This window comes from Falco cherrug, chromosome 7 (assembly GCF_023634085.1).
Source record: "Falco cherrug isolate bFalChe1 chromosome 7, bFalChe1.pri, whole genome shotgun sequence".
NCBI classification, from domain to species: Eukaryota; Metazoa; Chordata; class Aves; order Falconiformes; family Falconidae; genus Falco; species Falco cherrug.
Genome location: NC_073703.1, coordinates 6,312,972 through 6,326,850, shown reverse-complemented (window position 1 = coordinate 6,326,850; position 13,879 = coordinate 6,312,972). Strand labels below are relative to the sequence as shown.

Here is a 13,879-nt window from a genome sequence, read left to right as displayed (position 1 = left end):
AGGAAAAACATGGTATACAGGGAGGACACAAGCTGTAGAACAGCTCGTGTAGACAGGAATGCAAATAAATGAAGGAGTTGCTTTATCTTTCAGCATCTCAAGCCATAAAGTAATCCATGCAGTCCATAATGCCTGAATCTGCCTCTCTGCAAGCATCCTCTCTTGCTGCTCATGTCATTTGCTTCAAAAGCCCTCTCCTGGGACACAGAGAGTGATGGAGGTGCCAGTCCCTGACTCCTGCTGAGGATCTTTTTGAAAGGAAACTCAAGAAAACTCCTCTGATGACTAAAACCTACAGGGTGGTCATTTCCCTGTCTTTTACAGCACTCCCGTCCTGGTCCACTCTGGTGTTGTGATACCATTATTGCTCACGATGAAATCACTAATAATTTATTTGCACTACAGTAGCACCAAGTGGCAGCAACCAAGAATGAAACCCATCGTACAAGGTGATGCACAGACTCATAATACAATAAAGCCCTGGCACAAGAACTCTGCAAACCAGACAGGCACAAGACAAGCAAAAGAAACCACATTTCACCAGACAGGAGGAGACTACAGGAGAAAAACATCATCCTGTGTCAGGTATATCACAGCTAAACCTGCATCTCCTGAGTCCCTAAAAAGTGCCTTATCCCCATGCCAAAGGTCCTTTCAGCCTTCAGTCCCATTTGTTGGGAGCAGAAGAGGAGGAAAAAGAGGAGATATTCTCAGTTCTCCATCAGTAAACAGGAACACTGACAACCTCTGCGTTAGTCTTCTCCCCATTTCTTGCAAGAGCTGGTTTATACTCCAGAAATGCTGAGGTAAAGCAGTGTTTAAGGAATTTCAACAATCTCACAGCTGCTGCTGGCAAAAATGCTCTGTACACCTGTAGAGAGAAATACCTGGACTGGTCGCTTGCCTCCAAGCAGGAGAGTGGCACAGGGAGGACTGGAGAGCTGTGCTTCGCCATGGGCCAGGCTTTGTTGTAGGGACCAACCCACACTGACTCCTGTACATGGACTTTCTGATATCCAAAAAGCTTGTTAAAAAGAAGTCATCCACCGGAAACTATCTGCAAGGGCTTTTCTCCAAGAAAAAAAATCTTTTCTTCCTGCACTTTTTAGCCTTACCCTTTCACAGCAGCTCAGGGGCTGAAGTCAGGGTGTTAGCAGGGGGATTTTGCAGTGGTCCAAAGGCAAGCACAGATCAGAGCGGCTCGTTTGTTCATTGTTCCTACAGGGGCTAAATGGGGAGGGATAAAGCAACTCTGAGGTTGTGTCTAAATGGGCAAAATCCAAGAAAAATCACCGTGTCAGTACGACTTAAGAGCTGACTTTCTCACTAAATGCATTTCACTGCAAGCCATAAAATGCAGATTTTTTGATGAGAACCAGAATGCACAATAAATTCATATGACCGGCTGGTTAACCCCAAGAGATCTGAAAAACAATACCTTCCCCCTCAGTACTTCAGAGTGCCTTTAAAATCCATGTAGATTTATTGTTCTAAATCACAATACTAAATGTTCACGCTTAGAATAATACGATATTATCATTGTATTATATAGTGATTTCAGTATTTCAAAACACAGAGAAATGAAATGAATTGTCCAAGGTCATCCAAGAATATCAGTGAATGGGAGCTGAGACCAAAGCAGAATTTATAAAACACTCTATTTTAACAATAAAATATTTTAAACCCCATACTCATTGATTTATACTCTGAGTACTAATAGGCATTCGGGTTTTCGGTTGTGGGCTCAGCTCTCTGACGTGGGCCAAATCCTGCCCAGCTCTGGAAGAGGTATTTCCACCGCTGCTCACCTCTTGCAAAGGCCATGTAATGGTCCCACAGCTTTGCTGCGAGCCCAACACCCACGGCAGTGCCAGCTCCAGGGTCAGAAGGGACAGTGAAACGGCAGGGATATGGCTGTCAGATGCCAGCACCATGCAAAAGGGCTGATTGTGCCCAACTGTCGAGGAAGAGGTTTCCTTCTCCAACCAGAAAATCCCTTTGATTCAGGGTCAGGAAGGAAGGAAGAAGTGAGAAAATGAGGGGCTCGTGGCAGGCGAGTGCTGCTGGAGCACAACAGGGTTCAGGGCAATGTGTTGGGGATTTATTTTGAAAGGGAAAAAGGCTCTAATGATTCATGTGGACCCCAGGGACTCTGCCAGCAGCAATCGCAGTAAGGATGGGGAGGTCCCCGGCACTGCCAGGCGTGACAGGCACTCTTGCAGTGACGGGAGCATCGCTGGCAAAGGCAGTTAGATCTTGATCAAAAGGACAGCAGCAGAGAAAGCCACAGCTTGCACTGAAAAGGTGTCAGTGCAGAGAGGCAGGCAGCCCCTCGGGAGCATCTCTGCTAAGCAGGCACTTGAAAATAATCAATCAGTAGGACTGGAAGACATATCCGTGCTGCTCGCTGCCAACAGCCCCACCACCATTGCCAGGGAGAGGAAGGAAAGTGCTGCGAGCAGGGTCCTTTGTCCCCCACAGGCAGCCACCCTCCTCTCCCTCTCCTGCCCACCTGCGGCAGTGGCACAGGCTCCCACAGCACACCATAACTTCTGCTGCTACACCACAGCCTAGAGTTAACACGCTAGCACATACCTGCCGTCCTGGTCTAACAGATACTTGGGTTCTTTTAGCTAACACCTCAGACCATAAACGTTTTTCACCGGGGTTTAACCCAGTGCAATAGGTTTTCCATGAGCTGAGAGCATGCAAATGTCCTGTGTCAGCCCTGCTGACATGCAGTCACTGAAGCACGGTCTAAGCCCTTCAACAGGCACATCAACAGGATGATGTCTGTATTCATCATCCAACTGCTTTAAGGAAAAGAAAGCCACAAATATTTCACAGACAGGAAACCTGGAAAATATCCATCTGAAATACGGGATGGTCAGATGAGAACAACTAGCACTTTCTGCCCTGTGAGAAATAATAACTCAGACGGGTAAATTGAAACAAAGAACTTCACCATGTTGATAATTTACTGTTCTTTTTTTCCCTCCATGCGGCTACTGTTCACATAGATCAAGAAAACAGATAAGTAACAGGCATCAAAAGCTCCCAGGTCTTTCAGAACCAGTTAGCCTGCTTTCTTTCCCCATCAAAGCCAATATACACAGCAACCCTCTTTCCCCAGCCTTACCCCATTTCACACGTGCTACTTTTTTACAGTCAGCAGAGCCTAATATGACACTCGGTACAAGTGTTAAGTCTCCTACCCTAGGACCACTGGCCAGGCAGCCCTTTTGGAGGGTGAAGGCAGGCTGTGAGGTATGAGTGTACACTGGCAAGCGTCTAGCCACTGGGTACCAGCAGTTATGTGTATCTGATGGACGGGAGGACCACAGCTCAGGGGAAAGACCCTTTACTGCATATAAAAAATGCTCAGAGAAACACACATCTAACCAGCCCTGTGCAGACTTCCCATGCCTCTTCCCTCTAGAGCTCTAACCTCCATTTCCACATGGAATCTGGGATGGTCCCCCACCAGAAAGCCACAGATGCATCACCATTGTTGTCACAGAGGACAACCGTGGGTATCCAGCATCTCAGGGGGGTTCTGACCTGCACCGAGCCCTGTATCTCAGAGCCCACCCTACCAGCACGATGTAGCCACAATTTGCAGGCAACTACTTCTTTGGCACTCTTATCTTCTCTGAAGGTCACCCACAGATGCTCTGAAGTCCAGGAGAAGCAAGTTGTCCTGTTTTCATACAAGGAGATTGAGCCTATCAAAAGGCATTTCCAAGAAGAGGGCACAAAGGTGTCATTCACTCCTAGCTGCTTGATCAGGCTGGGTTGTATGATTTGACTTAATACTTCCCACTTCCTTCATACTAGGAGCAGCTACTGAAACATCAAGAGAGACTGCTGAAGCCAAAAGTATTTTAAATTAAAAAGACTGACAAATGAAGAAAGCCTAACTAGAAGTTGACAACCTAACATCAGGTTTGGAAACTGGCTAATGAGTTATTGCTCGAAAGGGCTCCAAGAGATCAGCTTGAGTCCCACACAGACAACTAACAGAGGCTGGTCAATGGGCACGTCAGTGGAGAGCAGCACAGCTACGGCAACGTGGGTGCATTTGCACCCTAATCCTTCCTTCACTGTGCCCAATGTCATCACTTCCACATGCCATTTTGTGTGCTTTCACAAACAGGCCAAACTTGTGCACATGCAAAGCGTGGATGTGGGTTCCTGTAGTTTGCCCTTACAGCTTCATCACATCCTACCTCTGGCAGCATGAAACCAAACAACAAATACATGACTTTGGCCCCTTTTTTTGGAGAAGAGACCATAAGGCACCATCATTTCTTCAGCTGGAGCTTTCAGAGATGAAAACCTGTTTCAGCCACTGTCTTCAAATGTGGATGGAGAACCAAGTCAAAACTCAGCCTGGGGTGCTCAGGACTCCTCCTTCTCATCTTCCAAAGAAAGGTTAGCTCACTTTGGTCGCAATGCAATGCTAACAGCCTACAGAAAATAATTCCCCCATTAGATAAATAATTGATCACCCTGTGTGCTGCAATTACTTCCAGAGTGGGCAGGTCTCATAAGGAAATGATGAATCTTTCACATTTCCAAAATAATTCATTTAATGTAAAGCTGCTGTAACTCATTTTCTCACCATTCTCCCTCTACCCAGAAGCTGGTGCTAATTTACAGGCAAACAGACAGATTCATCTGCTGTCAAATAGACTGATCTGGCAGGAACTAATAACAATTCAGAACAGGAAAAGTGTTATGGCTGGACAGAGGAATGCTTCTCGGTGCTCTTAGCTTGAAGCTTTCTTAAACTGTCCTGGTCCAGAACAGCAGTGTGAAGAAGATGACAGAAAGACAAGTCACAACAGCATTTACTGGTACGAACCTGACACGGTGAGTCTGGCCTCCCGGCTGAACTTCACATTAGCAATATTGGTAGCAACACAGTGAAAAATCCCACTGTCTTCTGCCCTCAGTCCCGTAATCTGGAGGACCCCCTTGGGAAGCAGCGTGTATCTGTGGGAAAAGAAAAGCAGAAACAAAAACTTACAAAGGCAGGACATGACTTGAAAGCAGGCTGCACAGCCATCTGGGTGAGGCAGGCTGGCTCCCCGCATCCCAGCACAGAGGTGCCAATACCACCTCAGTGATGCAGCCCCCAGCAGGTTGAGCCCCTGCTTATCACTGCATCAGTCCTTTATTTCTTTGGATACTTGAGCCTCTGGTCTTCTTTTATAGGAGGGTACGTTCCCTTTCTTTATCTTCTGATGCATCCTTGAGAAAGGATGACTTTTGCTGGAAGGCTACAAAGTAGATGCTTCCTATTCAACCTGTGGAAAAGCTTTGGTAGTGCATTTGCATGTGAACACAGCTGATGTGGGAGTTATCACTCATCAGCTGAAGCACAGTGACCATGGACAAGTGTCAGGCAAAGTGTGTGCTCCACACTCCTAACTCCAGGTCCAGAACTCAAATCCACATGACCTTAAAACCTCAAATGTATGGAAATGCATGTTTAAAATAGATATTGAGTGAGCACACATAAATCAATAAATATTTTATATATTTAAAACATAGGTACATTTAAATCATGCATGCATACACACATGTGTATACATACATTACAGGTTGCTTGGCAACCATGTGTTTGAATTGACTGGTACTAAGTCATTACACTGTGATGAGTTAATAATCCATTTCCGTCTGGAAGATGAAGAATATCTTTTTCCATATCAGCATATGGTTAAGTGCCTATAACCTGCTCCCTGTGCTGGGCTCCAAACGTGCAGCTCTGTGTCGGAGGCAGTGTGACAGCAATCAGTTTTACACGTCCCGAAGTTGATTGCAATCTCCCTGGGACTTTAAAATGCCCATTGTTTTGGATGAATTATACCACAAGAAGCCTTCATTTTTGTTAACAATCTGCCCACAGCATTAGAAGATTCAATTCCAAAGCTATTATTCTGCCTTCAAAGCCTCCAAGTGCAAGACTCAGCATACAAATTTATATACACTTTATACGCAGAAATGCACCAAGCATGATTAATGCAGCAATCCAATTCAGTTAGAGAAGCAACCCTCATCACCCAAGCCCATTGGTGTCAGAGATCAATCTAATGAGCTGACAATAAAAACGTTCCCCGGTAACTTTACTCCCACAAAAAGCCAAATCTGTTAAAAACTTAGGACACTGAATGTAGGGAAACTGCTCCTAGCCCACATCCTCCAGGGCCTGGGCAAGCTCCGTGCCCCAGAAAAGAAGCAGTGGGGATAGCGCAGCTTGGGTCTGTGTGAGTTGGACAGAAGTCTTGGCTCCTCAGCCTTGAAGAAAAGAAGTTCTGGTCACGCTGCCACATCTCTGACCATCTCCATACCTGTGACCCTGGGCTCAAGTGGAAAGGAGCAATAACACATGAAGGACTTCAAGGGAACTTCACCTGTCCTGCAACATCTCAGCAGGATGTACCCAAGGCATCAGGTCCAGTTCTGCACCCCTTATCTCTGCTGACACCACCTTGGACCAGTTGCCCTGCTCCACCACATCCCCAGTTCAGCACTTGTACGAGTAAGAAGCCTTCAGAGGAGATCAAGTTTAATGAATTAACCTTGTGCTGGGCTAAAAAAAGCTCAGATGAAAAACACAAGGAAAAACAAAACCTGACAGTTGCAGTTTTCCATGGCAGAGTTGGGCCTCTTGGGTCCTTCTACTGTAAGTTCGCCACAATGCTGAAAAGGTCAGGCATTGTTCCAGCCCTCATGTTTTCTCCTGCCTCCAAAGAAGTCAACCATGTTCTGCTGCAGAACTGACATTTTTAAGAATAGGGGCTTTCAGGGAAATATTTACAGCTTCCTGGTTTTGCCTATTCCCAATGCACGGACATCAATTTGTGATCGAGGTGTGCTGCGACCTATTGTCTCCCACCATCAGTTGTGCAGCTCCTGAGCCACAGCTGAGACCACCAGAGGCTGCCGGCACGAAGCATGCATTTCCTGCCACCTGTCCTCCGCCAGGCCCCACTGCTGCTCAGAGGATCAAACCGTGATGAGGAAAGTTTCCGACGCAAAGGGAGCAGCCTGTCAAACACAGGAAGCGAGGACGTGCCGTCCCAGGTCTAGGCTGAGGCAGGGGGGCAGCTGGGCTTTCTCTTTAGGAGGATTGCATGGGAAATGGCAGCGCAGGGTGCTGCAGGATGCTCTCTGCAGAGCTTCCCTGCCACCATACACAAGGGAGTCCACCTGGAAAGGAAAATCCAGCAGCCACAGTGTAATTCAGCACTTGCAGGAGTTCATGGATTTGGCTCAGAAAGAGTTGCACAAAAAGGAGCCACAGAGGGATGATGGTTGCCAAAGCTACCTGGCTCTGCTAGGATTGCCAGGTGGGCTCTTCCACACTTGAAAGTAAACCTGGAGCAGGGCTGATTAGAGAAGGTCAGTGCAAGCCCTTGCTTCCTCCAAAATCAGCTAATGGGCTTTATCTACCTTTCCTGGGAGATGCAGTATTTCTACACAGTGTTTGGCCAGAAGGAGCCCAGACAACCCACAACATTAACTGCCCGAGTCTTCCATGGCAGAAATGCTGGCCAAGACCCTCAGCTCAGGTTAGTTGTGTCCTAGCATAACTGTGAGGGCAATAGCAAGCCTGGCCAATTTTTTCCACCTGGAGAAAGGAAGATCAGCAGTACATGGCTTGAACATGTCCTACCTTTCATTGTCTGTGTTGACCGGCATGCGGTTCTTTTGCCAGAGGATCACTGGCTCAGGCAAACCGTGGATCTGGCACTGGAATCTTGCTACACCACCTTCTTCCACCACTGCATTCTGAGGGTGGATATGGAAGTCAGACATTGCTGGAAGACAAAAAGAGAGACAAAAATATACACGTGTAAGGAGAGATCCACTGCCAACAAGTTCACATGACCTAGAAACACCCTTATTCCCCAGAGTTAGCAAATGGGATTGTAATGCAAAACCAGAAGGCTGGTTTGCAGCCTAACCAACCTCCGGTGTGGAGAAACAGGACTAGTGGCAAATTCTTGCTATATGTCTGCTTCTGTGCATTGAACTGATCGACTTAGCAAGCTCCACAGCAAGGTCTATGGGGGCAGCGAGATACACAGGCACTGCACTGGCACCTATGGGAGGTCATTCTCAACAGTTTCAGCAGGCTTTGGATCCAAGCTCACATCAGAAAAGAGATACCTATCCTTTCTATTGCTGCCAATGTCTTATCTGCTGTAAATATCCTTTTGATGTGCATAGCTTGACTCCTAAACTCATTTTCATTAAATATCTTGACCAAAAGAGTTCCCAGATATCCTAGTAAAACTTACAGCCCTTGACTTCCATCACTGTTTGGCAGGTACTCCAGCTCATTGCATACTCTGCCTTCTGGCACTGCAGAAGGAATGGTCACATCCCCACACTGTGGAGCAACAGGCTTCAGCTGGTGGAAAGAGTAGCTGCCAAGAGCTCAGCAGCTCAGCAAACAGAAGCTTTTGGGGATGGGACCACCCGACAGCAAATGACAAACCTCAGCGTGCCCACAAAGGATAAATACAGATCAGCCTGTTTCAGCATAGCCACAGCTGTAACCATTGTGTGGAAACTCTGGCATGCTGTTAAAGCTACATAAATAATACAGTAATTATTACTATTAATTAATTGGAAGGTGCTGCCTGTTGACTCTGCAATAAACATATTCGAAGCTAATAAACATCCCAGTGGTTATTCAGCTCATGATTCATTTATAGTGCCGCATCTGTGGGAAGATCACTCATATTATCATACAAAATAAACTCCAAGAGAGCCCCCTGCTCTGCCACCCCAGCCCGATAATACCCCTCTCCCCAGCAAGACAGCCTCGTCCCCTCCTACATGCATCAAGTGTAATGAATGTACCTCTGCTAAGGAACAAGCTGCGTATGTGTCAGGGCAGCTTAATCATTCATCTGCAAACTCCAGTTGGGCTCAGGCAGATGGGAGATGGCCATTAGCAATCATACATTAAATATGTGTTGCGTTAACCCACACTGCTCCCACAACCACTGCTCTCAACCCGCTGACTGCAGATTTGTTAAGCTGATCGAGTAACATGGAGCAAAGCCCTAGCCCCGTGCGGCTGTAAAGCTGGGAAGGTTTTGCAGCTGTGAGGGTGGGATGGGCAGCTAGCCCCACACTGGGATGCACTGATGGGAGCAGGACCAGGAGGTGGCTGTGCAATGCTCCAGCCAGATGAGAATGCACCAAGACAAGGCAAAAGATCATGCAAAATTCTATTTTCCTTTCCCAAAATGAAAGCTAATGCAAATATCTTCTCTGGTAAGGGATGGAGCCCGATGATGGAATGGCAATTTACCAAATTCATATAGGATTGGCCTTGAAACAAGACTGCCTGTGCCCCAGAGTACTCAGCCATGTGGGAAGGAGCCCAAAGGCTGCCAGAGGTTCTCCCACACCAGGTGACTCCCCTTCCAAGGTGGCAAGGGATGCTTCAAAAAATGGGAGGGTCCAGGGTTGCCCGTGGCAGGAGAGCTCGAGGGAGCCTGCATAATATTTCAAGGCTGCCATTTGGAGATCCAGGCTAGGGTGAGCATCTTGCAACCACAGCTTACAAACTCTCAGCAAGAAACGAATCCAAGAATTAATGAGAAAGACACAAAGCTCCTTAATAAAGGGCGGTGGGGGAGATGACGAAAACGATGGACGACATACGATGACGGGGGGGACAGCAAAGAAAGAAAGAAAGAAAAAAAGGCATAGATTCAGATGCCTGGAGGAAAATTCCTTTCAAATGTACAGATGCTCAGCACTAAGGTTTTTCGGTGGCTGACAGGGCTGATAAGAAGAGGGAGGTGTGAATGAGAACAGCCCTGGCACAAACTTAGCTCTGCTGGCTACAGAATTCATTGCCATTCCTTTATTTCAATAATATCACCTCTTATAGGTAAAACTGCAGCAATAACCTCTACTCTTAAAGACACTAGTATTAATATTTATCATGAATAAAACATGGGAAGTTATAAATAATTCAGTTATGAGGATGTTAAGTAAAATATTACTCTTCAACGACCCTATAATGTGGCTTTGAAGCACAGTTTTATGTTAAATGCCTAGGAAACACTGTGACCCTTGCCAAGACCAGCTGGTTTGCAGAAGATGCATTAAAAATTCATGCACCAGCTACAAAATGCTATTTTTAAAACAGGTTTACAAGTTTATTTACAGTTACAGAGACAAAAGCTTTTGTAGCATCTCCTGTAAAACAGCAACAAAACTTGAATGCAAGTGACTACCTGGGATACTGTTTTCAGTCTGGAAATAAATCACTGGGTGTAAGGAGAGGCATCGGAGCACAACTGCTTTACAGGGCATTGCTTGGAGGGGCTAGATCTCTGCTGACCCACATGAGATTTTTATATACATCCCAAATGACCGTAACAAACTCATAGAGCAGAATGCTTGCTCCTATTTGTCACTTGCCTTTCAGCAGCAAATGCCAGGACCCCTGTTATCAGCCGGGCACTATTGTTTCAGCTGCTACAGAGAAGAGCTGCACACCAGCCCGGGTGGGGTTGGCCAGCAGCCAGGAAGCTGCATCTCATTTCTATGCTAATGGCCATAATAATTTAAAAAATAAATACATGCAATCACAGTATTCACCTGTGAGCTTCTAAGAGGGGAGGCACCCTCTAATCCATCTGCCCGCTGCCTCCATCATCCAGCAACGCAGCATCCATGTGCCAATGGAGGAACTGGAGCTTCCCCAAGCCTTTTTTGCTGTCATCAGATGGGGTGAGTGCCACCCTGTTCCCATTAACTTCCCTCTGCCATCTCTGTGTGTATCGCAGTATCATCCACACTCAGAGTGAGCACAGCCATAAAATCAACCTAAATCACACACACATTCACTACTCCATATTGATGCTCCAAAGCCATGGTGTCTCAGTGCTTCTGCTATCATCATACCTGGATTCTGGCCATGGTACACACAGACCGGCACAGGGCAGGGAAAGACAAAACAAAATGGGCTCAGAGCAGATGGGGAACGGTCCTAGCAGCCCTCACACACTGCAGGCATGAGTGAACCTCCTCCCCTTTGGCCAGGGCTAGATTCAGACTGAGTTGTCTACAGCCACACTGAAACATGAGGCAGAGGAGTTAACCTTCATCTCTCCTTCACCCATGTTGTACTCACGGACAACCTCAACTAGGATGAGGCTGGATCACGGGTGAGGGTCTCCCTAAAAAGAATCCCATGCTTGGGATCTCCCACCACCTAACCCTCACTGGGATGCAGTCCCCAAAGGCATGTCCTACAGACACAGCGCAGGTGAACAGCAACTCTTATTTTCATCCATATTCACAGAGGATTCATTCTGGCAAATGAATTTGCTGGGTCTCTCCTAATCAAAGCACAAGCACTGTCTCCATCCTAACAGGCTCTGTGGAAAGGCCAATGGAATAAAAATGAAAATAGGTAATGAGTGAAATTTTCTTTACTCTATGAAAAACTAAATTGAAACTATTAGTGGCCAATCCTTTTTGTTCAGTACAGCATTAGTTCTAAGCTGGAGATTGACCTAGATTTCATATAGAAAAAGAAAAAATTAACTTGGTATGTCAGAGCAAATCCCAGGCCTGTTAGAATCATTAAAACCCAAACACTATTACCAACTGCAGGCACAAGAAGAGGAAGAAGACTTGAAAAGTTCAGTGCCAAGCATGGTGTTAGGAGAGTATTTGGGAAGCCCAGCTAGTTTGCGATCACATTGCTTTTTTGTTTTTAAATTCCTTTAGGGGAAAGATACCCAGGCTGGCTCTGACACTAGAGCATGCTCAGGAAGAGCTGAACATCCTCACTGCCACTGATGCCAGGCAGTGTACAAACAGCAGCCCACAAGCAAAGACCCTTTCTACACATTTCTGCCACCAGCCTGTTAAATTCAGACCACTTCAAATGGACACACATGGTGAATACGCCTCAAAGTTAACACAGTACAAGGAACAAGAGTTTAACAGGGATGTGCCGCCAGTACCTGGGCTCCCAGATGCCCCTGCCAAGGAAGGCAGGATTCATTAGTTCCATTGCAATGGATGAAGGTGAAGTCTGTGAGGCAAATGGTTTGCCCAGCGTGACAGAACAAGCCATGAGCAGAGCTGACCCTTTCCAGGACCGGCTCCATCCTGATGATGGTGACAGCTGCTGATTTTCATACTAAATTTCCCAACTTACTAAAAAAATTGAATTTCCCCTCTAGTCAGCAGAAGTCAGGGTCATTTTTAAAACACAACGACCACCATGCCAATTAAACCCAGTCCCAAACCACTCTCAAATCAGGCTGACAGCTCCAGCAGAACCAGCTTTTGGTATCTGTGAAGATTTACTAAGCACCCACACCCCTTGGCACCGCAACTTCCCAAAAGCTCCCCTGCAAGCCACCATCCCCAAAGCAAGCAGAGGGATTCAATCTTGTTCCACTCCCTCCTGGTCTAGGAAACCCTCACCATTACGAAAGCAACCTGGGGTATTTTCAAAGAAGTCGGAAAGTGAAGGCTTCACAAACACAGGTCCCTTTTTACTCCCCTCCACACTCTGGAAATGGAGGATTCGCCTACAAGAAAGAGCTGGCACAAAAGATGGGGGGTGTATGGACACCACAAATCCCATCCTCTCCTCTCTTCCCCCTGCTTTCAAACAGGGGCGCTTTACCAAGTCTTTAAGAAAAAGACACTGTATCTTCTTTCTCTAAGTTTTTTTTAAAGATGTGTTTTTTTAAAGATTAAAAAAAGCCCATGTCACAACAGCCTGGTGGCTACTCCAGCTGCAGAGCAGCCTCTGCGCCTGCGAGCTGGCCCTGCGTGTCTAATGATGCTATTGTGCGAGGTTGTTGCTGAACTGCCATGAGCCCAATTTTGAATGCAAGTTGCTTTGTGCATAGTGAAGCGTGAACAACAGCGCCGCCCATTTATCTATTTAATTCTCCAGGAGTAGCAGGAGCGGGGGCCTTCGCTCACATCTAAAGGGAAGAAAAATCGCCTTTCTCTTGGCTTTGGAAAGGGAGGAAAATATTAAAGACCAGCCATGCCTCTCCCAGAACAGAGGAAAATCCCTTCTGCCCCTGCATAGGGGTGAAAATCCCAAATCTCTATTGTCCATGCTGGGCCTCAGATCTCAAAAGAAAATGGGCTACAAGACTTGGGAGAGTTTGAAGCAAGGAAGGCACTTTGGAGGAATGTAGCTCATTTAAGAGGAACCAAAATACATGGTGAGATGAGACAGGGAGGAAGCCCCATCTTGCTCTGTGCTGGGCAGGTGCAGAGGGAGAGGGTCAGTCCTGCACACTTCTTGCTTGCAATATTTTCAAACAAATGCTTATTCCTCTTTTGCTGCTTCTCCCCGTGGAGCAGGTACAACTGTTCAGAGCAGGGATGAAGGATGGTCCAGGCTTTCTGCCCTCTCTGCATTTTGCATCCTTATGCCTCCATCCATTGTTGACACAATCAAAGCTGAGTGAAATAATTTAAACAAGGCTGAGAAAATGCCCGATCAGACAGATTTCTCTGGTTGAGGAACAAAGTCTCCACCTGGCCTGTTTTTCCTCCCCCCACCCACCCTAAGCTCCTGGGACAGGGATGAAAGGGAGATAACTGAGCTAATGCCTCGCAGTGGGATATAGCAGCTGCCCACGGGAGGGAACATGCAACAGATATTTTACAAGAGGAGGGGAAAAAAATATACCGCTTCATGACTCAAGTCCACCAAGAGGCAAATTGCTGCCTGATCTGAGAATATGGCTTCTCATTTTTTTGCATAACCTGTGAAATGACTGTGAGCCAAGTCCAGCTCAGGTCGCCCCCACCACTGCAGCACAACAAGCAGCACCAATGGCCTCTACCG

At 46.6% G+C, this 13,879-nt stretch overlaps 1 protein-coding gene across 1 annotated transcript in view; it reads right to left on the bottom strand.

Annotated features, from left to right (window-relative positions):
* IGDCC3 (immunoglobulin superfamily DCC subclass member 3) overlaps positions 1-13,879 on the bottom strand; it is a 112,221-nt gene that overhangs the window by 41,831 nt on the left and 56,511 nt on the right. Inside the window, exons 3-4 of the mRNA XM_055717246.1 lie at positions 7,685-7,829; positions 4,868-4,998 (exon numbers count right to left, since the gene is read on the bottom strand). Coding sequence (XP_055573221.1) covers positions 4,868-4,998; positions 7,685-7,829 — 276 coding nt within the window. The remainder of the gene's footprint in view (positions 1-4,867; positions 4,999-7,684; positions 7,830-13,879) is intronic.